General features: G+C 36.3%; 1 protein-coding gene across 1 annotated transcript in view; it reads left to right on the forward strand.

The window, feature by feature from the left end:
• Nucleotides 1-25,502, forward strand: part of LOC111868516 (histone deacetylase 6) — a 51,034-nt gene that overhangs the window by 8,444 nt on the left and 17,088 nt on the right. Inside the window, exons 3-15 of the mRNA XM_023859212.2 lie at nt 691-792; nt 2,901-3,031; nt 3,605-3,788; nt 4,267-4,364; nt 6,206-6,379; nt 9,832-10,024; nt 12,664-12,723; nt 14,194-14,253; nt 15,896-15,985; nt 17,451-17,557; nt 22,023-22,367; nt 23,577-23,664; nt 24,085-24,267. Coding sequence (XP_023714980.1) covers nt 691-792; nt 2,901-3,031; nt 3,605-3,788; nt 4,267-4,364; nt 6,206-6,379; nt 9,832-10,024; nt 12,664-12,723; nt 14,194-14,253; nt 15,896-15,985; nt 17,451-17,557; nt 22,023-22,367; nt 23,577-23,664; nt 24,085-24,267 — 1,815 coding nt within the window. The remainder of the gene's footprint in view (nt 1-690; nt 793-2,900; nt 3,032-3,604; nt 3,789-4,266; nt 4,365-6,205; nt 6,380-9,831; nt 10,025-12,663; nt 12,724-14,193; nt 14,254-15,895; nt 15,986-17,450; nt 17,558-22,022; nt 22,368-23,576; nt 23,665-24,084; nt 24,268-25,502) is intronic.

The raw sequence follows: 25,502 nt of genomic DNA on the forward strand, positions 1-25,502 counted from the left end.
TCATGGTGGGTGTTAAATCCCATAATTCTTGCGGAGTTCTACGGGAGAGACTAGGGTTCGTAACTCTTCCATTTGAACATATATTTTCATTAATAAACTTCATTATAAATAACAAAGAAAATTTTCAGACAAATGTAGATGTACACAGTGTTAACGAAAGACACAAGCACTATCTCCAGAAACCCACTGCTGACCTCTCATGCTTTCAGAAAAGCACATACTATGCTGGGATCAAAATTTTCAATAATCTGCCATCTGATCTGAAAAGTCTTATGAATGAAAAACAGCAATTTAAAATAGCACTAAAACGATAGTTTAATACACACTCATTCTACCCTGTTGATGAATACTTATTGTCTAGAAAGTGACTCATCCATTTAAAGGCTGTGTAGTTAGTGTAAGTTAACAATATTGGTGTATGTATGTGGATGTATTTTTGAATAGTTTCGTGTGTAACCACTGGGTTTTCTTGTGTGAAAACTTCAGTTGTACTGTACATATGTTATTGTATGTATATGACATTACCACATCCTGCAGTCACTTTGAAAACCTCTGGATCCATGGAATGCAGTGCAGTGTAATACGGTGTAATAAACACATTGGTTCCATTGTGTTATAATATTGTTTGTACAATTTTACAGCAGAACAAGTATTTTGAGTCCTATGGTCAGTGTCCTTGTGTTTTTGCAGGCAAAGCCATCACAGGCAGTTGTTGCCGCAAAGAAAAATGCTAAAATGCGCCAAGTCAGTAAGAAGGTGCCAGACATTGTTATAAAAGATATTTATCAAACGGTAAGATAAAGAATTGAATGTAACATTTCACACTAGAATTATGTATATATTGGGTACCAGAAAATGGTACTGTACAAAATTACACTAAATATGTGTATGAGAGCTGCTGTCAGTCATTTTCTAATCACCTCAGTTGCTGATTGTTTTAAACAGTGGCAGATAGAACTCAGCATAACATGTTTCATTACTCAGAATTGGATATAAAGATTTTAATAAACAGCCGTGAATGATTTTATTTGCCAAAAGTTGTTTTGCTTACATGTTTTTTCTGAAGAAGATAAAGAATTTGGAACAGGCTACCAGAGAAGGGACATACTCTACAGTCTCTGTTATGTCTCTCAGAATATATTTTTAATGGAGTGTCTCATTTAACAAGAATACATGTATGTCATTTGATCCAGTCTCACTTGGTGCAAGGTTATAGGCATTTACAGTTTTGGGATGAGAGAATACTCAGACTGTGGATCAGAATCCCACCTGGGGCCGCAACATGCATGCATACCTTTCATTCTCATTACTGCAGTCATACTGATTTTGAGTTATGTTCTGGTCCCCATGCACATAAATATGCAACTTTTAAATTCTGTGAAATGGTGCCCTGGACTGAGTGAAGTCAGCAAGTCTGGAAAAATGTTGCTAAGACAAAAAATACTTCATTCTAATATACCTATGTTTGATATTGCTCACAAATTATCGGCAAGGCCATTGTGAGCGATTTCTTGACGTCTGTTATGGGGAATAATAGTGATTGGAAAAAGTGATGTATGGGAGCAGGCAGCAGAACAGTGAATAAAATAAATTTTAACTGCTTGGAGGCCCATGGTATAGGTGTAGTATTATTTGACACTGATCTGGAAATGCTGTGACAGTAATAGCTGTGATTAACTATTGATTTTGTATCGATAATATAGTTGTGTTGTTTACTTACTGTTTGGCCAGTGCCTCATTTGACAGTGTATTTTGCCCGCTCAGTTGGGAATACAGATTGCAAGTGATTTGGTGATATATGTTATTTGTGAAGTCAGTGCAAGGGATGCAGAGGTAGAGATAGGGTGTGTGAGGATGTGGACAGGTATAAATGTTGTTTATGTTTGGTATGCATTGATTATTACAACATATATAGGGTTAAAAATTTCAATAAAATTATCGTTCAATTGTATATTTTGTTAACTTTCATTTTATAATAATTTTATAATTCATTGTATTTTTATACCTTGTATTTTGTAATGTAACAGTTACCAAGTATCCAGTTTTACTATCACAATGAAATTGAAAGTCAATAGTGTGTGAATATAGTAATCATGTGTTTTGCCTGATGATGGTTTTAAAAGCCAAAACATCTAGCTAAGGTAATGTTAACCTTGACCATTATGTTGTTGTATTATGATGGACTCCAATAAAGAATTGTATTTTTCAGTTATATATATATATATTATCGATTCGTTGAACTAACGTGATTTAGTGATTTATGACCTGCAGTTCAATATGAAACTTTAATGAAAAATTTTATTGACAGCATGCAGCACACGTCTACTCTGGTCTAGGAGGTGGTGCTAAGTGATCAGCAGTTTCAAGAACTTGCGTTCAGAAACACAACACTACAGCTCAAACATGCTGTTTTTCGGAAGATACATATTTCTCTCAACTGATAGGTTACACTCAGACTAGACAATTTACCCAATGCGAAGTTGATTGGCTGGCACGTGCATTTGTTTAAACATATGAAAAATGTTGAGCTTGGAGGCATGTCACTTCTGAACTGCAAGTTCCAAGACTAATGGTTGCGCAAATCTGTCAAGGAAGCGACAAACTGGAGCCTTAAAATCTCAAGATTTATGTCGAAACATTGCATTGCCAGTGCAAGACAAAGAAATATGACATTATAAAAGTCACGGTCATGGCGAAATTAATATCTGAAAATATGTAGTAACATGTATGAAGCGGTAAACATTAAAGTAATTATAAATAATAGTCCAATAATTACTTCAGTCAAAATAATAATTGAATTATTCCAAACACTCCAAAAGAGAATTGAGACACTGTGAACAATTTGTGTCAATTTCAAATTTGTAAATATTGCTTATATGTTGTTTTCTTTGTTGATGCAGGCCAGAGAAGCTAAAGACATGGTTAGAAAGCAAACAGGTATAATTTATGACAGACACATGACTGAGCATAAGTGTATCTGGGATCCAAACTATCCAGAATGCCCAGAAAGGTTTACCAGAGTTTTGGAAAGGTATGGAGTTATTGAAATATATATGATGTTTATTTGTTTGCAAATAATGATGGCATTATAACGGAGCCACAGATCAAATTTTACATATTTGTGGATGATGATCATTAATAACCTACCTTCCATTATGAGAATGTGTCAGTGCACCATTATACTGAAAATATGTTTCTTTTTTTCATCAGAATTTATTTTATACTATTACCAGTAAATATGGAGAAATTGTATATTTTACAGTTTTATGGAATGATGGTCTTTATGTTAGCATGAAGATGTTAACTTGTGAGTTAGGGTTTAGGGATCATTTCTTCTCAGAGTGACAATCCTAATATAAGCTCAGGCAGTAATAAACTTGATGCAGTTTTTTTTTGCTAAAGAAGCTTAGGGAATTGAATTAAAATTCAATGTCCTGATCCTATCAGACTGATAAACTTGGATGTTCTATATGCTCCTCTTTCAACCACATCAGATGACATTTACTTCAACCAAATTTTATTCTGTTATGCAAGACAGTGTTAATTTGTTTACATTCCTTGTTATTGCTTCAATGTATAAGGCAAGGGTTACTGTGTGTTGCAGGTGTGAAGCTCTGGGACTTATTTCTCGCTGTTTGTTTTTGGAGGCACGTGAGGCAACAGAAAATGAAATTCTTATGCAGCACTCAGTAGAGCAAGTGAAGATTCTGAAAGCCACCAGTGAATGCAGGGATGAGGAGTTTCTGGAGGAACTCTCCTCTAGATATGATGCTATATATTTTCATCCTGTAAGTTAGAAATTTTGTGGGAAACAGGTAGATTGATACCAAAAACATGCCATAAAAGTTACTGTATTATAACATTCCCTACAGCATTCATGACTTCTTGTAGAGGTGTGGTTTGGCTCATGGTTTCTCAGCTTTATCAAATATTAAGCATAAAATTGGAATCAATTTAATCAGTAGGAATAGTATGTTGTGGAATGTCTTATATTGTGGCTTCTTAACCTTTGCTAATAGAACGTGAATTGACTGATTGTCACTGAAGAACTATCAGCTGTGGCTCCATGTTCAGGAGGATGTTGGCCTGGAGACTGTCCACCCAGATAGATTTTTCCACTCAAGTGTAGGATGGTACCTTAAAATCTGCAGTGATTGCTCCCATTCAAATGATTCTGAATTTTTAATTGGCTTAATATTCATTGCCATGTAACTTAGCTGTTAAGTATACAAACAAATATACTCATGTTTCCTTTTTGTTTTACAGAGAACATATAAGCTCTCTCTGCTATCAGCAGGAAGTGCAATAGAACTTACAGATGCTGTATGTATGGGAAAAGTTCAGAATGGCATGGCTGTTGTCAGGTCAGTGATAAAATAGGTACTCCCTGCACATACATAATTGCTTATCCCAAAATATTAAGGATCATCTGCAATGCCTGATTGGATGACTGTTTGCTCCCTGGAAACTGTTCACTGACTGTAGCAACAAAACTAGTGAAGCTGTTGCATATATTGATTGAGGAGTGGATAAAAACCTCATGAGAAGGCGTCCCATTTGAGTTAGTTCTCCAGGGGTTCATGAAATGCTGTATATCAAACACGTAGGCAACAGTAGGTTACGTACTGTGGGAGGAAGGTGACAACGGAGACAACTTTTCATATGTAGAAGAAAGTGGTTATTACAGTGACTTTGCGTTTATATTAATAAAGTGTTGAAGACTACCCTTAATGAATTGCAAACTTGGCCAGTTATGCTGATATAACTGTGCTTTTCTGAAAATTTCAAGAGAGTAGTTGCCTTATTTAATAGTTCAATAAACTTTGATACAATGGGAAGTCATAATGTTTTAATTATCACCATGAGAAAATCATAAGTACAAAATATCTTTCTATATAGGAGATGGCACATTTCCTGAGCTTGCCAGACAGTCAAATTTTCCTGTGCCAAGTGGACAGGAAGCCACCATAAGGGGCAGAAGCAAAATGGTGACGTCGATTGAGAAAGTGGAGGCTCGGACTGTGATGTGGTTCCTGCATTTGCAAGGGAAGTCTGCCATGAAGATCCACGACCGGATGACCGCTGTGTATCAGGAAGTTGTAGTGTGATATGATACAGTGGTCAGGTGGAAGAGGCACGTTCATTGTGGACAAACAAACCTCGAAGATGAACCCCAAAGTGGAACACCATCTCTCGCTGAGGAACAGGGAATTGTGGCACAGGTGGAAAACTTTGATCCTATCCGATAGGTGCATAACTATCGAAGCTATTGTTCGTGAGGTACACATTAGCCATGGGTCGGTTTTCAGCATCATCCATGATGAGTTACCCATGACAGAGGTCACTGCGCATTGGGTGCCACGATTGTTGACACTGGTTTAAAAACAGCAACAGATGGATGCGGCAAAGAAACTTGCAGTTGTGTCAAGACAAAAAGGTGAAATTTTTCGACCACCTGATCATGATGGATGAATGTTGAGTCTATCATTATAACCCTGAAACAAAGTAAATGATCAAGCAGTGGAAACGTGCAGACTCGCTGCCACCAAACAAGGCCAGATCCCGGCTGTCATCAGGAAAGATGACGTTGAGTGTGTTCTGGGATCGGCGGGGTGTCATCATGACTGACTATGTGCAAAAGTGCGTCACCATCACAGGCAAATACTGCTACAACCTTCTGAGAAAATTACGAAAGGAAATCAAGAAAAAGTGATGTGGAATGCTGGGAAAAGGTGTGTGACTTTTTCACGACAACGCAGCAGCTCATGCTGCTCATGCTATGATGACACTTGCTGCCAGTTTGGGATATGAAATTCTCTCCCATCCGCCATATTCACCAGACTTGGCACAGAGTGACTTCTTCCTCTCCACACCTTCATGGTAAGCGATTCCAAAACGATGATGACGTAATTTCTGCAGTGGAGGATTTCCTAAACAGGCAAAGTGAGACCTTCTATGATCAAGGTATCCAGCAGCTAATGCATGGCCTTGCAGGGGGCATATGTAGAGAAAGACTAACTTACATACAATTTCTTGACCTGTGTCTCTGTTTCTCCTGGGTGATAATTAAAATTTTATGACTTTCCCATGTAATTTCTTACATTGAAGACCAGCATTAAGTCAATCAGTTAATGAAATATACCCATTATTTTATGGGCTCTGTTTTTAAATTTCCTAATGTAAATACTGCATCCTGACCTTACAGGCCTCCAGGTCACCATGCAATGAAGAGTGAGTACTGTGGTTACTGTTTTTTCAACAATGTGGCACTGGCAGCTACACATGCATTAACACACTGTGGTGTGTCACGTATACTCATTGTCGACTGGGATGTTCATCATGGACAGGCGACACAGCAGATGTTCTACTGTGATCCTCGGTGAGGGAAACTTAAAGCTGGCATATGTTACACAGATTGTTTCTTGCCCCTTGCATTTTTATAATTTCTGTAAGCATTATCAAATTTATTCCACAACACATCACTGTTAGTAGACATTTCATATACCTTTATTTCTGCATTTCATGTATCAAATATTGAGGACCTGTTAGTTTTACTGAATTGATTGATTGATTGATTGATTTATTTAACATCCATAACTGTTACATTATGTACAATTGGACAAGTCAGTTTTTAAAAAAATATATGAGATTAAGCATCACATCAAATGACTAATAATATAAAAAACCATAGAAAAATAACATAATAAGTCCTTTAAATATGATAAAACAGTGGATGAGTATAATAAGGCAACACAAGCTAAACTATAAATTACATGCAATAGCTAAAATAAATTACCTAAATATCATTGTTCTATTATTAAGCTAATTCTTGTAAAAATATTCTTGAAGGGAATAAAAAGCTTTGCACAACAAGTAATCCTTTAACTGACGCTTAAAAACCTTGAACTCTTGAATACTTCTTATTTGAGAGGGCAAGTTATTGTACAATCTTATTCCCAGGTTAATCACACTCCTTTTACAAGGTGAGGTGTTACATGGTTGGACATACAAATTCTGCTTATGTACTGTGTTATAACCATGCACATCTGAATACGAGATGTTATATATCCTATTTTTCCTTAAAAAACACAACGTCTCAAAGATATACAATGAAGTTAAGGTTAAAATTTTAAATTCACCAAAAAATTCTCTACACGATATCCTGTTATTGACTCTTTTGATCAGTCTTAAACATTTTATTTGGGTTTTAAATACAGTTTGAATGTCCTTTTGACCACAGCCCCAAAAAATAATACCATATCTCAATAAAGATTCAAATTTCGCAAAATACACACTTCTCAAAATTGGAAGACTGACCAAATCTCGTAAGGATTTGATAAGATAGATGGTTTTGTTTAATTTTTGAACTAAATGGTGAATGTGAGAGGACCAACTTAAATTCTCTGTAATATATATACCTAAAAATTTTAAATTAGCTGTGTATGTTATTTTCTTATTATTCAAATAAAGTTCCGGTTTATCAATTTGACGGGGACCACGTCCCTGAAAAAAGAGTGCTTTTGTCTTTTCAATATTAATAATAAGATGATTTACCGCGAACCAATTTTCTAATTGATGCATAGAAACTATAGTTTTATCATTTAAAGATTTAAGATTTTTGTCAATAATTAGTATATTGGTGTCATCTGCAAATAAAACAACTTTCGCTTCATGAACAGCTTTAGGCAAATCGTTTATAAACATTAAAAACAAAAGAGGTCCCAGAACCGAACCCTGAGGAACACCGTACTTTATTTCCTTACACGAAGAGGAGAATGATTTTTGATTTGGAGACTTGGCATCAACATGGTCAATTTCTACAAACTGGGATCTACCCGTAAGATATGATCTCATCAAAGAGAGTGAAATTCCTCTAAACCCATAAAGTTCCAATTTAGCCAACAGTAATTTGTGGTTTATCACATCGAAAGCCTTGGAAAGATCCAAAAAAAATACCCAAAGCAAAAAACTTATTGTCTAATGCTTTCTGAACATCCTCAATAAATGATTGCAGTGCTGTATGAGTTGATTTATTTTGTCTAAAGCCATTTTGGGCATCAGATATCAAATTATGTTTATTTAAGAAATTCACTACTCTGTTATATATTAATGTTTCAAAGATTTTAGAAAAAACAGGTAATAGTGAAATTGATCTGTAATTAGATAATTCTTGAATTCGTCCTCTCTTATGACTAGGCCGAAACTTTGGCAATCTTCATCTGATCAGGAAAAATTCCAGTACAAAGAGACAAATTAAAAATAAATGTTAAAGGTTTACAAATAGGTTGAATACTAAATTTTACTAACTTTTCTGGGATTTCGTCATAGCCCGCGGAGAGTTTACCTTTTAGTTTACTAGTCACACTAAGTACCTCAATGGGTGTCTGTGTGTTTTTTTTTACATAATGTGCTTAAATTGAACACACATAATGGAGACTGTGACTCTTTGTATCTGCATGTGTTTCAACTTTAAGATCAATGAACTGATTTTGATTAAATTTTATATTAAAGAGTTGCTTGTAAAAAGTTATGCAGCCATCTTGATTTGCATATTGACTGATAGCATTGAAGCTTACTTTTACAAGATACTGTTACACAGAGAACACATAGAAATTGTGTACTCCAGACTGAATATCAAATTCAAATCTTGTTTTTTCCAGAACTGGTCTATTTCAGGGAGCATATATTCTCAAATTACCTTCACCGAATAAACAACAGCAGTGTCATGTGAAAGATATCCTAATACTAAGCACCTGGAAATATGAAGGGTATTCGGAAAGTAAAGATACAAAGCTCAGAAAATATTTCTAAAGCATTTTTTGGGGGGATCCACCTGTAGCACTTTTACAACACACCTTTATTTACTTTTCAACATAGTCACCATGGATCATGATGCATTTAGTGAGCCTGGGAACAAGTTTTTTTTTATTCCAGCATCCTAGAGATCTCCTGCCTGCTCTCTTAGCCATGGAGAACAGTTCTTGACAGTTCTTGGTCATTGAAGAAGTTCATCGATGGTTAAACATCTGTCAGCACTAATGTTTTCATCAGTTTTTTTGGAAGATTTCATCAGTGACAATGGATGGTCTTCCATTCCTTATTTCATCATGAACATCACTTCTTCACGCTTCAAAATCACGACATCATTTTGCCACGTTTTGCCTGTTCATAACATCTTTGCCATAAATAGAAACAAGTTGGCAATAAATTTCAATCGCAGTATCTCTGTTTTGCGTGAAAAAATTGAATTACTGCATGAACCTCACATTTGACGGGATTTTGAATTGACACGGCCATTTTAAATACACACTACGAGCACAATGTTGCTCTGACTTTGGCTGGTGAACTCTGCCTTGTCATAAAGTTCCTGTCTCACATGGCAACACTGCCATTTCTGAAAAAGATATGCCCCTTGCATTTTTACTGTACTTGTATCTTTACTTTCCGAATATCCCTCGTATTTGATTTCCTTGCCAAAGCAAAGGGAGGAGGAAGGACAGGCACACGTATACAAAGTCAGAATAGGAAGAACAGTGTAATGGTATCCAAGGCCAGTTTGTTTTCCTTAAATCATTGGCTATCTCAGACATTGTGCTTTTTGGTTATTTTGCCAGTATGTAAACCATGATATCAGTAGAATAAATAAATGCTGAATGAGGCATGTCTGCAAGGAGTACCAAGTCAGTAAAAGATGGCTGTTCTGCCAAGTTGAAAATTTTCACATGTATTATGCACACAGCATTGATTGTTAAATAGGTGTCTTTAAGCAAATTAGCTGGGCTAAGAGGTCAGTGAAGCTGTTAATACCTTAATTGAGTGGTTTGTTGTTAGGGTTGTATATTTTTCCTTGCATCGATTTGAGCATGGCAGTTTCTGGCCAAACCTGAGGGAATCTGACTTCCACTATGTTGGAGAGGGCGCTGGGCTTGGCTACAACTTCAATGTTCCCCTGAACAATGTTGGCATGACTGATGCAGACTACCTTGCCGTCTTCCATCAAGTTCTTCTCCCAATGGCCAGCGAGGTAAGCAAAATGTTGAGGCATATGTTGCTACATAAGTAGGTCTTCTTAGGTCTTTTGTTTCAGAGTTGCTTCTGAAATTATTCTGTGACGGTAGTCTTTTCATTTTACTTTATCAGTCAGAAAGATGTATATTGTCCAGTTCATCCTTCCTTTTGTGATTCTTGTTAAAAGAAATTGACATATTAGAAAAATTGTCTTTCATTTCTGATATTCCATCATGTGTTACATGTGCTCACTCTTAAACTTTTAATTCTGATAGCCTTTCAACTGAGAAGTAAAACGATTATGGTACTTAGTGCAACTTCAATATTACAAAGATTAATAAAATTCATAAAAATGTGTATTTTAATAGATACTCATAATATCTGATTAGAATTGAAATACTCAACCATAAATCAGACCCCTTGCTTCCAATTATATATAATACAATATGGCAGTAAGGTTTAAAAAATAATGCAGGCACATAATATTTCTCCTTACTTGAAGTGGTTATGGAGATATGAACAAAATGAAGAATATTTCAACATGTTCATGATTGTTAGCATTATCTGGGTTGAAAATTAAAGATTCTGTTAAACTTTCATAACCTCTTCTTTCCACATCTTACTGCTATTTAGGAGATGTCCTTCATGAATAAAAGTTGTGCTTACAAGTACACCCACATTCTGCTCAGAATTTGCTGTGCACCCAAAAGTCCTATCTGTAATTTGCTGCACATGCATACACGTCGAAATAAAGACATTAATTTGTATTTAACTGAATAATACATGCAACACACAGTGATTAAAATCACAGCAATGCTTACATGCGCTGTTACAGGTTGTTCTAAGTATCACAGTTGGACTATGTGCAACTTTCTGTTGTTACATACATAAGAGATGGTTGTGAGTCAGCCATTATGCTTAACTGTAAAATTCCGTTTCAGTAGAGGCACATACATATACATTAACACATAACTATTTTGTTTTCTGACCTACTTAAAAGTTACCATGCTTGTAATTGAAGTATTCCCCTTTGTAGCATGTGGATATGGTATATATAATTGCAGTTCCTGTGCCTAAGATAAACTGGTAACACAGGTTTCATGTCATTATGTACATCATGCAATTACAGACTGAGGCAGTAAAATTAGATTTTGTGAATTTATACTCACAATAAAAAAGAACCATATTAATATTCTTGGGATAGTGTGAGGGCTGTTTGTTCTTGTCTCTACAGTGTGTTATGATGTGTTCTGTGATTGATAATGCCACCAGCTGTGAAATTTGCACTGTTATCCACTTTCTTTGCATTATAAACGTGAGTGCTATGGAAATCTATTGTGAATTATGCACAGTTTACGGTCAAAATGTAATGAGGGAAGGAACTGAGAGACATTGGTGGAGAATGCTCAAAGATGGGCAAACAAATGTTTACGAAGAACAGTGAAGTGGTCGGCCAATCTGTAGTGAGTGATGATCTTGTTCAGAGTGTTGACCAAAATATTTTTGTGAAAGATGGTGCTTCACAACTTCAGAACTTTCCTGTGAATTTCCACAAATTTCAGTCACTGTTCTCTACGAGATTATCACAGGCTTCCATTTATGAATGTTGAAGCCAAGGAGCAGTCAAAGCAGAGAATGCACACACATTCACACAACAAGCCAAAAAAGTTTAAACAGATGTTGTCTGCCTGCCAGAAAACCGATGACATCTGTTTTCTGGGACAGAAAAGGAGTGCTGATGGTGGATTCATGCAATAGAGGACCACAATAACATCAGAAGTGTGTTGTGAGATACAAAAAGAGAAAACTGTGTAGGAATGTGTTCTGAATGCAAGAGGTGTGGAATGCTGACATCCAGTGTAGTGTTCCTCCATGACAGTGCGTGTCCGCATGTAGATGCTCATACTTGAGCACTGCTGGAGCATTTGAAGCTCTTTCATTTCATTAACATAGTTAGATGTTGTAAAAATTGTGCAGTTGGCTTCAACTGAAACACGTTAAATGTTGGAAGGGACATTACATTGCGTGGACAAGTTCTTAAACATGCACCTTCATAGTTGTATTCTGTGGCATTGTTGTTCCACCACAGCGCAGTAGAAGCTCAAGAAGTGGAAACATATATGACAAGGAGTGGAGGATAATGCATGCTGCCTGCAGTTTAGCTAGTCAAGTGGCACAATGCACAATGAAACAAGCTGCTGTACTAAACAGAAATTTTGTACATGTCATATGATATACATTTCTCAGTGGTTAATACCTGGAGGTTGTGGGCTGCCCACAGTTAGGATCCAGAATGCTGTATTTCTACTAAACAAGGGTAGGACAGAGAAGGTGGATCAGTGTGATCTTAGCCACAAATACTTTTGGAAATAAAACTGCAAGTACAGTTGGTGAAGAAAGTTATGGGACAACAGTAACAACTAGTTAGGAAAACAAAATATTAGGCTACAGTATGTCTAAAATATATCACACTGCTATTAGTATTTGTTGTGAACAGTTATTACAGGTATACATACTCATTTGAATATCAAATTTTGTGGTACAGCCACATTGAGTAACATTGGCCCAAAGTGTTTTGCATTGACACTATTTTTAGAGAGATATAGTGATCATCAGTTTTGAGCTGGAATTATTCTGTTGTTGGGTGTGTTTTAGTTCCAGCCAGAGCTGATCCTGGTGTCTGCTGGCTACGATGCTGCAATTGGCTGTCCTGAGGTTTGCCATAGTTTTATTACAGAGGTCACTGCTGCAACTCTCTCTGATTGGCCAGTTGTTCTTCAAGCCAGTGAAGCCTACTCTTATTGTATTACAGATACTGGTGTTGCATGTTTTATTACTCTTTGAATTAGATGTCTAAACTAAAAGTTATATTTTAGCATCCTGTTCATTGAGGTATTGTTCCTATTATTCAAGTACATCCTCAATTATGCAACAATGATTTTTAAATATAAAAGACACCTAAAATTTCACTAGAAGTGTAACTTGAATACTTTTAAATGTAATTAAACATCATAAAATGTTATTAAGACACTGCAAGTATGTCTTATACAATAAAAGTGACTATCAGAATACTTCAAAATGTCTTTTTGTTTTACACGATGTTTTCCAATTTTGCAGCATATTTTGCCTGCATATCCACATATGGGCCATCATCAGGCAACTTTTAATTTGACATTTAAATACACGAGAGAGATATCATATTTACAAAGTATACAAGAAGAATTTACGTATGAACAACATACACATCTAGGCACATAACCCCATATTTCAAACAGTGTATGAACTCTGCAATAGGTAGCAGCAGTATATACGCCATCAGAAAGATGTATAAGCAGGAACAACTACACTAGGGTTAGTGTACTTGAGGATCACACCAAAAACACATATACATGAAAAAATGACATACAAAAATGTAAGTACACAAAACTTCAACATTTGGTACATAAAAGACAACATGATAAAAATCATACCACTACATATTATACATTACAGCATGATGGCCAAAGAACTAATACAATAACAGTAGCTGGATATGATATACAACAACAAAAGAATGACGTTCATGGGAGCACGAAAGACAAGTGGACAGTGCACTGGTCTCCCTGCAAATTAAAAGTTGCTTCATGATGGCCCATATGCAGCCAAAGCATGTTGCAAAATTGAAAGGAAAATCATTACGTAAAACAAAAAGACATTTTGAAGTATTTTGATAGTCACTTTTAGTGTATAAGATATACTTGTAGTGTCTTAATGACAATTTATGATATTTAATAACATTTTAAAGTGTTAAAGTTACAAATTTAATGGAAAATATATTTTGGGTGTCTTTTATATTTAAAAATCATTGTTGGATTATTGCTAGTATACTTGAATGACAGGAATAAACTAAAAGTTATTTAGAAAATATTTTAATCCTGATTTGCCAGAAATAACCTCTACTGTATATAAAGGTGAAACATATTTTTAAAACATCTCTCAAAAATGGCTCATCATGCAGAAAAATTGGTACATGACATGGTGTACAGGAGCAGTTATCTGTATTGACATGGCTTGTCACCTTGTTTGGATTTATATCTGTGAGCAGACATCTGACAAGTTGGGACATAGTTGTTGTGATGCCCTCTGTGATATATCATGCTCTGTTTATAGTAATGCTTCTTTTTCTTGTTTCTGCTTGCCACTCAGTTTGGGCCTGAACTTGTACTAGTGTCTGCTGGCTATGACTCTGCCCTTGGGGATGAGAAGGTAGTTTATTTGATTTTATAGGAACAAAGTATATTTAGTATTCCTTGTAGGATATGCAGTAATGTTTGCCATTTTCCAGTGCATAATTGGACAGTCAGGATTCAAATTTTGTTCACTGTTAACCGTTCTACTATCCTGTGGGTGCTTTCAACCGCTTCACCTTGGATAAAAGTGGCCAGAATTGAAGCTGAGCAGCCCCGCTTTCTTTAGAGCTGAGAGCCTTACAGCCATAGTCTAGTACACCTTCATGGCTGTAGATACTATGACAATTCTGCGTATCCCATACATATATGGAACAGTTCATGCATGATGTCTGTGATGTGGAAGGATGTATGATTTTTATATAGTACTGTAATCATTATGCATTCCTAGAATTATAAATGTCACATTTGTCAGGTTCCCAGCAATAGTGATTTTGAGAAGTTTTTTTATATTCTTTATTATAGTGTAACGTTTGGTCTCTTCGGCCTCCAGAATGTTTGTGGGGGGGATCACACGACAGTAACAATATGTGGAGTGATGCTGTAACTAAAGAAACCACTTCTAACATCTGTTGGTATACATGAACCTAACCACTCACCTTCATTTAATGTTGAGTTGCAGCATATGTGGAACTTTACCTTCACACCATCTGCATTTTCATGGTGTATGTAGGTAATTGTTCTTTATACGCTTTTATTCTTTTATGTTCTTTGTGGCCATAGACCTATTAATTTGAATGTGCCGGGTCACTGGAAGTGATGTCCCACAACACATGGTATATTCTCCAACTCTAGGTGGACATAGCCAGAGAATGCTTGAAGGATTCTTATCCAAACAGGTTGGCATAGCTGTACTGCTCTACATTTTTGTTTGGGAGGTGCTTGATTAAGATATGAGCTGGAACATCTGCTATCCTGACTTTGTTTGTTGTGATTTTCGCCAGTTCCTCGGTAGTCCAGAGTGATTCCTTCAGAATCCCTTCTAATTCATTATTCATCAATCAGCCTACCATCAACACCATATGCCCTAAATACTGACATAAAATAACCTACACAGGAAAAAAAAGTTTAAGGATATGTAAGCTTGTACAGCTTGAACATGAGACCGCTGCATATTTTCCCTTTCTATGCCGAATCATGAACCAAAACATTTATGATAAAAACTAAAATTGGTTTCATAAAAGGCCTCTTTTGCCTGTGTGCATGTGCTGCTGTTCAGTGTTATTGCTTGGATGGTCAGTAAGTTGTAGGAACAATTAAGAATATGTCTTAAAGGAAACTTAAAATGATTGAAGTTCTAGCATGACATTTTTAAATTTGTTAACCCTTTCACTGTTAAATGAAGACTTGTCAGCCAGCAGGTGTTAGACAGTATCCACCTCACTCAGAATGTGGACATAAGTGCTCTGTTTAATTCCTGCATGTACAACTCACCTTAAAAAGTGGGTTTGTGTCTCAGTTCTTTTGTATGCACACACACCATTAGGTATTTCTTAATACAATAATTGATGTAGCAACATCTTGTATATTTGGAAAAACAGTTCCATTCATATCAGTGAAAGGATTAAGAAAAATAGGCCTGACATGCTTAATAGAGATTTAATATATTCTTGAAACCTGTTCCAGTTGTCTTGTCTGATAGTCAGTGTTGTAAATTTTAGGGTGAGATGGAGGTTACCCCAGCATGTTATGCCCATCTTCTGAACTCACTACTATGCCTCGCTGGGGGGAAAGTTGCAGTTATACTTGAGGTAGGTATTGTTGACAGAAGAGAGACAGGTGGCAAGAGTTGAAGGATTTAATGCTAATCTGCGTAACCAGTCTGATTATTTTCACTGTTATCATTATAAATTATAATTTCCTGTTATAAAGTTTTTTGAACAGTTGATAATTATGTCTGATTAATAAATTCACTTTTTACAGGACCCAGAGTTTCCTGTAATGATTACTAAAATGCAAAATTAAATGCAGTTCTCACTTAGATGTTTCTGGTTCATATGTACACAATCTGTTAATTTCTTCATATTTCTATTTATGTATGCTGTCATACTATGAATCCATGTGACTTAATGATATGCTTCCCAAGCTTCCTGCTGACTCTTTTCATCAAACGATGAAGACATCTCACAAAATTAAGGAAATCAATAACTGCACATACTGTATAAAAGATGACACTGAAACCCTCCTCAGAAGTCAGAGGATTGTATCTATTTTTGCAGTTAACTGTAATTATCCTCCATTCCTTAACTGACAAGAAAGAAAGAACTGCAAGGTGTGAGCAGAATTGCCAGACTGAATTTGCATTATTACTTTGCATCACATATGTGTGAGAAAATTTTGTGATATAGTGAATTACAAAAAACACTGCACAGTACCATTATTCACTGCCCACAGGCATACAGTATTACTGAAACTGGCAACTCATGTACCATGAACTCTTGGTTATCAACGGAAATGGGGTGGAGAAGTAGTGTGGACAAGTAAAAGCAACGGAGAATTGAACATTCTGGAACTACTTAATATCCATTTTTCATTCAACCTTAAAATCAATTATTACATGATAGTTACTAACAATGAGACAAATATCTCCCCAATAGAAGAAGGTAACCATTATTTGGTGATAGTAAACTGGGAAAAAACTGAAAAAAGAATACATTTGAAAGTTGCAACAATTTGTTGTTAGATTTGAGGCTTTCACGGCGGTGACTATGAAGAAAGCAGTCTTCTGGTCTGCTTTACCGTTTCTCACGGTGTTGTCGCTTGCAGATTTCTTAAACTTTTTCTTCAACCCTGAAGATGGGGGCGATACGTTCCTCCGAAACGTCGGTTAACACCACATATACACGGTGCCAAATCCCAGAAGACTGCTTTCTTCAATTTGTTGTTAGTTTGTTGTTAGTTGCTGATGGCCACATTCAGTTTTAAATTATATTTTTATGTGAATGTTCCATATATACGATTATCTTCAGCATGGGCTGTGTACAGACATTTGGGTTCTGGGTGTATTTGGGAATGGAGAAAAATATCCCAGGATCATCTAATGTGGATGTGAAAAAGAGTATATCATTGAGTTGGAATGGAACTTGGCAACACCTTAAAACTGGCTACTTCAGACTTTTTATATTATTCATTAGAACAACTGGTGTTCATTGCTTTAAGCACTGGTCTTTGTCAGACAGCTAAATTTTGCCTCTAATTTTCACTGCATCTCTACAGGGTGGTTACTGTCTCCAGTCCCTTGCAGAAGGAGCAGCACTGACTCTGAGAGCGCTTCTGGGTGACCCTTGCCCTCTTCTCCCCAGTCAGGGACGTCCCTGTGAAGGGTGAGTTATCATCTGGTATGTTATGTCTATCCGCTAAAGTTGGCACTGACTACGCCGACAAGTGGCGGTCGCTCAGTCAGTTGGTATAGTTCGCTTGTGAACTAAAACCACAGAGTTTGTTTTTTGTTTTGTTTTACGTTATATGATATGGACATTATATCATTGTGATGCAGAAGCAGTGGATGCTGATTGACTGATTCCATGATGTATTTTGTGAACAGTTTGTAGTTTTATACGATATTCTAATTTTTAATGGTAATTGAAAGTCCATAGCATTGTTTGCAAAATCCCATTCTTGGAGCTTATTCTGAGCAAGTTCATGTCTTCACAGTTATGTTTGTACAGGTCATTTGAGTAATATGTCATATTATGTATTGCCTGAGGATGACCTAAAAAGAAAAGTTGAAACATGTTGCAATAAGAACTGCACAAATAAACAAATGTTGATATGATAGTATATATTGTAGCGTGTTTTGCGTGTCATGCTACAAATAAATTCACGTAGGTCTCAAATTCCGTAGAACCTTTATTGTTCTTCACGCTTACACAACCACACGCTTTACAATTGTTAGCCTACACAATTTCTCAGCGATACTGGACTGTCTTCTCTGGCGGTTTATAGCAGACTCTCTTCTGCGGCGGATATCCCGAGACTGACTGCTTCTCGTCGAAGCTGGGCTGTTTATCCCCTCGGCCGCTGCTAGGCAAATGAATCCTCTGTTATAGCAGTGGAAACGTTGCTTTGTTGGTTCCGCGATTCCTACGCAATGACCCATTGTTATTGCGTTGTCTCTGTGGGAACGCTTCGTGTATTCGTCGTAACCGATGTTCTCTACACAACGGCTCACGGTTGGGATTACAGTGCCGCTATTGTTACTTCTTATGCAACGGTCTGTTCTAGCGTTTCCATAGAAGTTACTCTTCTGGATTCCCGACACGTTACAATATTTTGCCTTATTTAGTGTTATTATTGTTGTGTTGACTGCCCCATTTGAAAATATGTTAAGACACAGTGGAATACATACTTTGAAAATTATGTCATATTTGCTCAGGACTCTCAAATGGCTTCCTCCTTTGATCCTTGTATGCATTTTAGTTTTCTTCTGTATGTGATTCATATCTTTCTAATAATATGTGAAATTATGAAGCTTTTCTTCATACAGTTTTCACAGTATGATCTGTAACTGTGGACCTTCTCCTATTGCTTCCTCTCTAGAAGTGTCCCAAGAAATATAAACACATTTTATTAACTTATATTTTAACAAGTAAAGTGGACTGATATTAACCCATTGTTTTGGCGGTTCTGTTAGAGCAATAAATGCTCAAAATGGCCTCCAGCAGACCCAGTGCTTTGTTGCCAATGGCGTGGAAGAGAGCGGCAGATTTTTATTGTCGCTGGTGGACTAGGAGCACAGGCGATTTAATTTTTGTGCCTCAGGTTCTGCAGCGATTTTCATTTTGTGGCATACACAATATTCTTTACCCCACAGGTTAAAGTGTAAAGGTGCAGAGTCAGGGGTTCAGGATGGATACACCACATTTTTCTTTGTACTGCCCATCTTCTAAGGAAATTAACTTCAAGGACGTTTCTCACAGTGGTGGGTTTATATGGTGGTACACCTTCATGTTGAAAGTAACAGTCTCCATCAGAAAACAAAATGTTCATGCAGTAGGCAGTACCTATGTCAGTTCCTTCAAAGAAAAATGGCCATAACATCCCTTTGGAAGACATGATGCCCAACACTGCTTCCTAGTAAATTAACTGCTCATTCTTCTCTTATGTTTGGATTTTCTGTGGCCCAGTAGACACAGTTGTGTCAGTTGATAGTACCATTAAGTTTAAAAATTGCTTCATCAGACCAAACAACGAAATCTGGAAATGATTCATACATGTGCAAAAGCCACTCATAGATACGAATTAGAGATATGGATTGTCTTCATTCAGGTCATGGAGCAGTCTCAATATGTACAGTTTCCACCTCTCACTCCACAAAATCCAATGAATGCTGGTTTTACAGACACAGTCTAATGAGATCATTGGCTTACAGTCTTCTTTGGAGATTGCATTAAGACCTGTAACACTGTTAACAATATTTCCATCATAAGCTGAACTACAAGGTTTTTCAGACTGTCAGTTGTTTGCGTTTTACACTGCTCCATCCTTTTCAGACTTGTCACTCAACCTTGCAATTGTTATGCATGTTGGTAATGGTGTTCCAGATTAATTTTTCCAAAGTTTTATATTCCAGTAGCACTGAAGGATCTGCTTGTTTTGCTCAAATGTTAATCATGGTTTCACTATTTTGTTTTACACTGGATACTGCCATCTAGCACAGTGTATACATACTAAGTGTCATGCACATCTTTCAACTGTCAACCCTAACATCACTTCAAAATACTCCCATCCTGTATCTGTTTTTATGCATTATTAACACCTGTAATGTGCATACATTATTTGGTACCTTGTATAACCTATATATATATTCTCCTGAACATTTTTTCTCTATCAGTGTCCTATGTCCACAGTTGGTGTGAATGGTAAAATCCTTTAAACTGTTTTTGTTTGTTACTGTGAGGTACCCATTATGGTAAGTGTGATAATATTCCTGTTCTTAAGCACCACACCATTTGGATGTATAGGGATGCTGAAGTTAAACTTCATGCAACTTAATGTCAGTACCAGATATGTGTTTTGTTTTATGATTCTACAGATTTTCTATACGTACAGTTTCTGGAGAGATAGGGAAGTCTTACATATCATTTAATACTGCTAACAGCAGTATTCTTTTACTAAAATGATCTCTCTGTAGCAGCAGTGTGTAAGCTCTCTGAGATGTCAGATTCATACTAGAGTGTTTGTTGTGTTGTGTTCTTACATTTTCTTTGTTATTGATAATGTGTCCTACAGTGTAAATGTTGAATTAAACAAGACAATGTGCACTGTGAACATGTAAACCTATTTGTAAGGGAGGATCTTTATTGAATTGAATTGAATTGAATTTATTTACATTCTATAAATCCTAAGTAGGTTAGTACCTTTGGATACAGAACAAGGCAAAAGGTTACATACATAAGTACAGGCAATTTTAGCTTAAAAATTAATATAACTTAATTTTACATCATTCTCTATTCACATTGAAGTATTCATCTAAAGAGTAGAAGGAATGAGCATGTAGATAATTCTTTAACTCTGATTTAAACTTTTTAGTATCATTGCCCAAGTTTTTAATACTTTGTGGCAGATTGTTGAACACTTTTATGCCAGTAAAGTAGACTCCTTTTTGATATACTGATAAAGTTGATGAGGGTAGGTGGAAGTTACATAAACACATAATGACAGTATGAGCTTCAGAGTGGTCCGCTTCTTAAATATTTGTCCCTTTCATATAAATAGATGCACAAAGAAACATTAAAAGTGGCTAATTGATTAGGTTGTGAAACAATTCAAATTTGTAGTCACTTTACCATTTACCCTTTATACCTTAAATAACTGATTGCCTGGTGGATTAATCAGTCAACAGAAACACAATTTGAAACAAGAATTACAAAGCAATAAGTAAACAAAGGAACAAAGAAACATGTAATTTGGAACCTGAATCTAGACTCATTTGGTTCACTGGCAAAATGGAGCCCAGCAAACAGAATTGCTGCTACTGAAACAAGTGGGAAGCAAGTGTATGTGGTAAGACACACCAAATTCACATAATACTTTAGTCTTACTGGTATTTTCCTTCTGATGTTAAGAAGTTAATATTGTCATGATTTATGTGTGTGACCATTGATGGGGCTTGGATTGGTGAATAAATTTATTGACCTCTTACACAGACAACTCTGAACTACAAGCACTTACAACACTCACTGATCCCCACACTTTACAAATCACTGCACGCTAAGTCTTGTCCTGTGCACACTGTCTTCACTAGTCGTTACTTGGTAACAGCTCTCAACAGTGGAGATTCTTCAGCTTCATGTCGTTACTGTCCAGCAAATATCCCACAGCTGAACTGTCATCTGAATTACAAGTATAGTGCCACCTCTTCCTAGCTTCCCTTGCAGAACTCAACTCTCAACTGACTGGGTTGTCCCAGTTGTCTTCCTTACAACCCCTTCGCACAGACTGAGTAGAAAACACCATTTCCAACAGTAACTCTGTTGTTGCGTGCATATTCGTTGCCACAGGAACTTGTTTACTGATCTGTTGCTTAGAAACAGGTGGCATGACACAGTTGTTTATTCACCTATCTCACAGTCATTGCATAGTCAAGGCTGTACACACTACAGTATTATAAAGTCTGTGAGCCTTTATGAATTTAATCACTTAATCAGTGTGTTAGACTAATTAAGGAGTTATTCATGATAGTACTACTAGTTGGTGTGAATTACTTCAGAATGTATTTGTACATGATAAATTCCTATTTTATGTGTCATAATACCATCACTGAAATCAAACTTGAAACTGTTCCAGGATACGTGATGCAATTCTCAATGTGATCTACACTCACCAAGACTTCTGGCAGTGTTATCAGTTCCAAGACAAATACAGTCCTCGCACTGTAGGCAATCTGCCAAACAAGAAGTTTCCAGGGCAGGAAGAGCACCATATGCCAGTTGTGAAGTTCCTTGGGTCAGGTGATAAACCAGAACGGTTTGCCACAAGAAACTGCTATCCAGTGCAGAGCCATGAGTTTGTGAATGCTGTAACTGCACGATTGGATCACCTCATAGCAAACACAAAGTTGACATTTGCACCACACAGAGTCTGCCTTGTGTATGATGAACGAATGATGAAGCACAAAAACACTGCTGATCCGTGAGTTCTTTATGATGAACTTTGATTCTAAAATCAATATTTTATCTCTGATAGAAAATTAGTACCAGTATAATCTCATGTATGTAGTGTTTTCTTTCCTAGTAAGTGCTGCTTAAAGTAAAAACATATAAATTAAAGGCATTCAGCCCATAAAATGAGTTTTAAGAATGGGGACCTCATTTCAAAGTGGATGTTTTTCAGTGCTAAGCTTGGTGATCACTTTTGGTTATTCAGAGTAAATATTGTGCAGTATCATAAAAAGGACATTTAAATAAGAATACTGTGGCATATCTCTAATTGTTTCTTGCATCCTGTTGTGTATTTAATCAATATTAGAGTCAATTTTACCGACCACACAACATATTTTTTATTATTATTACACTACATGTTTCGACCTCAAGAGGTCATCCTCAGGTGTATGAACACAGCTGTATAATTACACGCAGTCACATTCGTCTTCTCACTTATTCGATCCTGTATCTTATTCAGGCTCACTCTCAATAATATATCAAGCTCTCTCATAAAACACAAGTTAAAATTGTTCTAAATGTCAAATTTAGAAAATTTAATGTCTAAATTTAAATTTAAAATTTTTTTAAAAAATTTAAAGTTTGTGAATTGAATTTCAATTCAGGTCACTAGTTATGCTTTCACTTTCACTTGTATTCAGTCACTTCCTACTTACGTTCATCACTGCGTCAAGTTCACTTTAACTAGTTTAATTATATTATTGATTAAACGTTCATGAATTAAAGTTCAATTTTATTATAGATTGCACTTTTTCACTTTTGGAGGTCTTGCTGTTCTACTGCGTAGCCATTACGACATGGACCGTAACAGATCCACAACTTCAGAAGACGCAGTAGAACAGTGATGTTACCTCCTTTGTACAGATTCCCTAAATGTGTTGCTCAGTCTTCTAGGGCATATGCCAGACCATTGGATCATTTTAGGGATTGTTACTTGCTGTTAGATATATCTAACATTCGTAAGTTAAAGGTTGAAGCATGGCTCAACATAATAAAATTTTCATGCACTGAAGCAGTAATGTAGATACCATCTCACACGTTTGGATGGGCTGTCACTTTGTTGTTGTTAATTAGAGAGTGCTAAATTGTAGCGAGATGGTGAGGTTTTAGATTGCTTTGTCAGTTACTTTACAATTCATATTGGTATATCCTGAATGTGACATTTGTATAACATTTTCAGAAGTCATCCAGAGAAGCCAGAGCGAATCTCAGCCATATTCTCCAAACATGAAGAATATGGATTGCTAAAAAGGTGCCATATGCTTAAGGTAAGCAGGTTTCAAAGGCTCTTGCTGTTGGTGTGGTGTATTTTACGATTCTGAAGGATTAGAAAGTCAAGGTTTTAAAACCACTGAAACTACTAGTAGTTGTGTTTGTAATGTGTCACTGTATAAATTTCATGTAATTGATTACCATAATGAAAGGTCTGTAACCATACAAAATGTGAAGACTCTACACTGAACAGAGCTGTCTGCTGTCCTTGTTAGTGACCAGAAAGTAAATAGTACCATACTGATGATACTAAATTTCACAATAATTGTTCAGTTAATTTTTGATATTTATATCTGAAATTTAGTCTGTGAATAGGCAGACACTTTTGTTTCCAAAGAAGGAAAAGAGTTTGTTTACAATCCAAAGCACTGTGGTTGGCATTATCAGTGATTGTGATAATTGTTTTTATGATGTAGGCACGTTCTGTGTCACAAGAAGAACTGCTTCTGCTGCATACCCAAGAACATATCAACCTAATGCAGGAGACTGCCTGCATGAAGCTGCAGGAGCTTGCCAAAAAGCAGGATGACTTTCGTTCTGTGTACCTGCACCCAGGCTCCTATCAGGCTGCTTGTCTTGCTGCAGGTTCTGTTCTTCAGGTGAGGATGTTACAGGGTACAGAGAAAGACAGTATATATGGGATATCTTGGGTAACTGAGTGCATGTCTCATACTGAAGAAAGACCTTTTCCTGTTTAGTTAGTCTGTAAGTTAGTTAGTTAGTTACTTACATATACATAGGTATATGATGTTGAAAATTCTTTGCTCATGGAGGCATGTTTATTTTGTTTGAGACTTTTCTGGCTGAAATTTATTCCTTGTTCTTCTAAACTCAAGGGAAATTGTCCATAAACCCCTAAATCAAGTACAATAAAACTTGTTTAACCCTTCCGCGACGGATAGTATTTAAATCTTTTCCTACCGCCAAACCGATGGGGTATTTAATTAATAAACAGAAAAATGCACTTATCCATAAAAAATTTAGTAACTCTCGCAAAAATAGGTATATTGAGATAAAATTTTCACAGAAATATTCATAATGAAACGAAGAACAAAACTATATATATTTTTTTAAACATAATTATGATAAATAATATTTGTTTACTCACTCAAACTGCTAAAAGTTGAGTTTGGTGTGGTAATCCTGAAAACACTTGTCAGGACATAGTCCAACATCACAATCACTGCACCATTACTCGGTTTCTTTTCTTCTTTTGTTTTTTGTACACACTACACATCGCCTTTGTGGTCTAGCCTTTTTTCCTGATGGGGAGATTTTACTAATAAAATGTCTTTCACGAAGCCGGGGGATGGTGTTATCTAAATGGAAAAACCCTCCCACATATAAATTTGTTGCGCATAAGTGTTTGTTTCCTGAACGATATTGTTTACAAAATCCTCAGTAAAAAATAATAGAAATGTCTGTACTATGTACAGCACATTCACAGACTGATTTCTCGGCCCCGAATTTTCAGAAAACCGTTCGCGAACGCCATCATAATTATCCATATTTTGCCAAAAATAACTCTCATCTGAATCCGCCACTGGAACCCTCGCCACTATTTCGTCGTCATCTTCAATACTATGATCTTGGATAGCATCAACTACAGCCTGATCTTCAATTTCATTATCACTGTTTTCACTACTATCCGAATATTTGAACTCACTAACTTCCGAGTCGTGAGCAAGGAACTCATCTAGTTCATCGTCCTGTAAAACTTTCCTACTTGTAGAGGCCATGGTTATGGCACGACTGAGAGAAGAATGTGTTATGACTTCATAGATTTCTGTATCATTCGTAAGTTTGTTTTCTTAGGTTGCATTTGGTTCCAAGT

Source organism: Cryptotermes secundus, unplaced genomic scaffold (assembly GCF_002891405.2).
Source record: "Cryptotermes secundus unplaced genomic scaffold, Csec_1.0 scaffold206, whole genome shotgun sequence".
In the NCBI taxonomy this organism is placed as follows: domain Eukaryota; kingdom Metazoa; phylum Arthropoda; class Insecta; order Blattodea; family Kalotermitidae; genus Cryptotermes; species Cryptotermes secundus.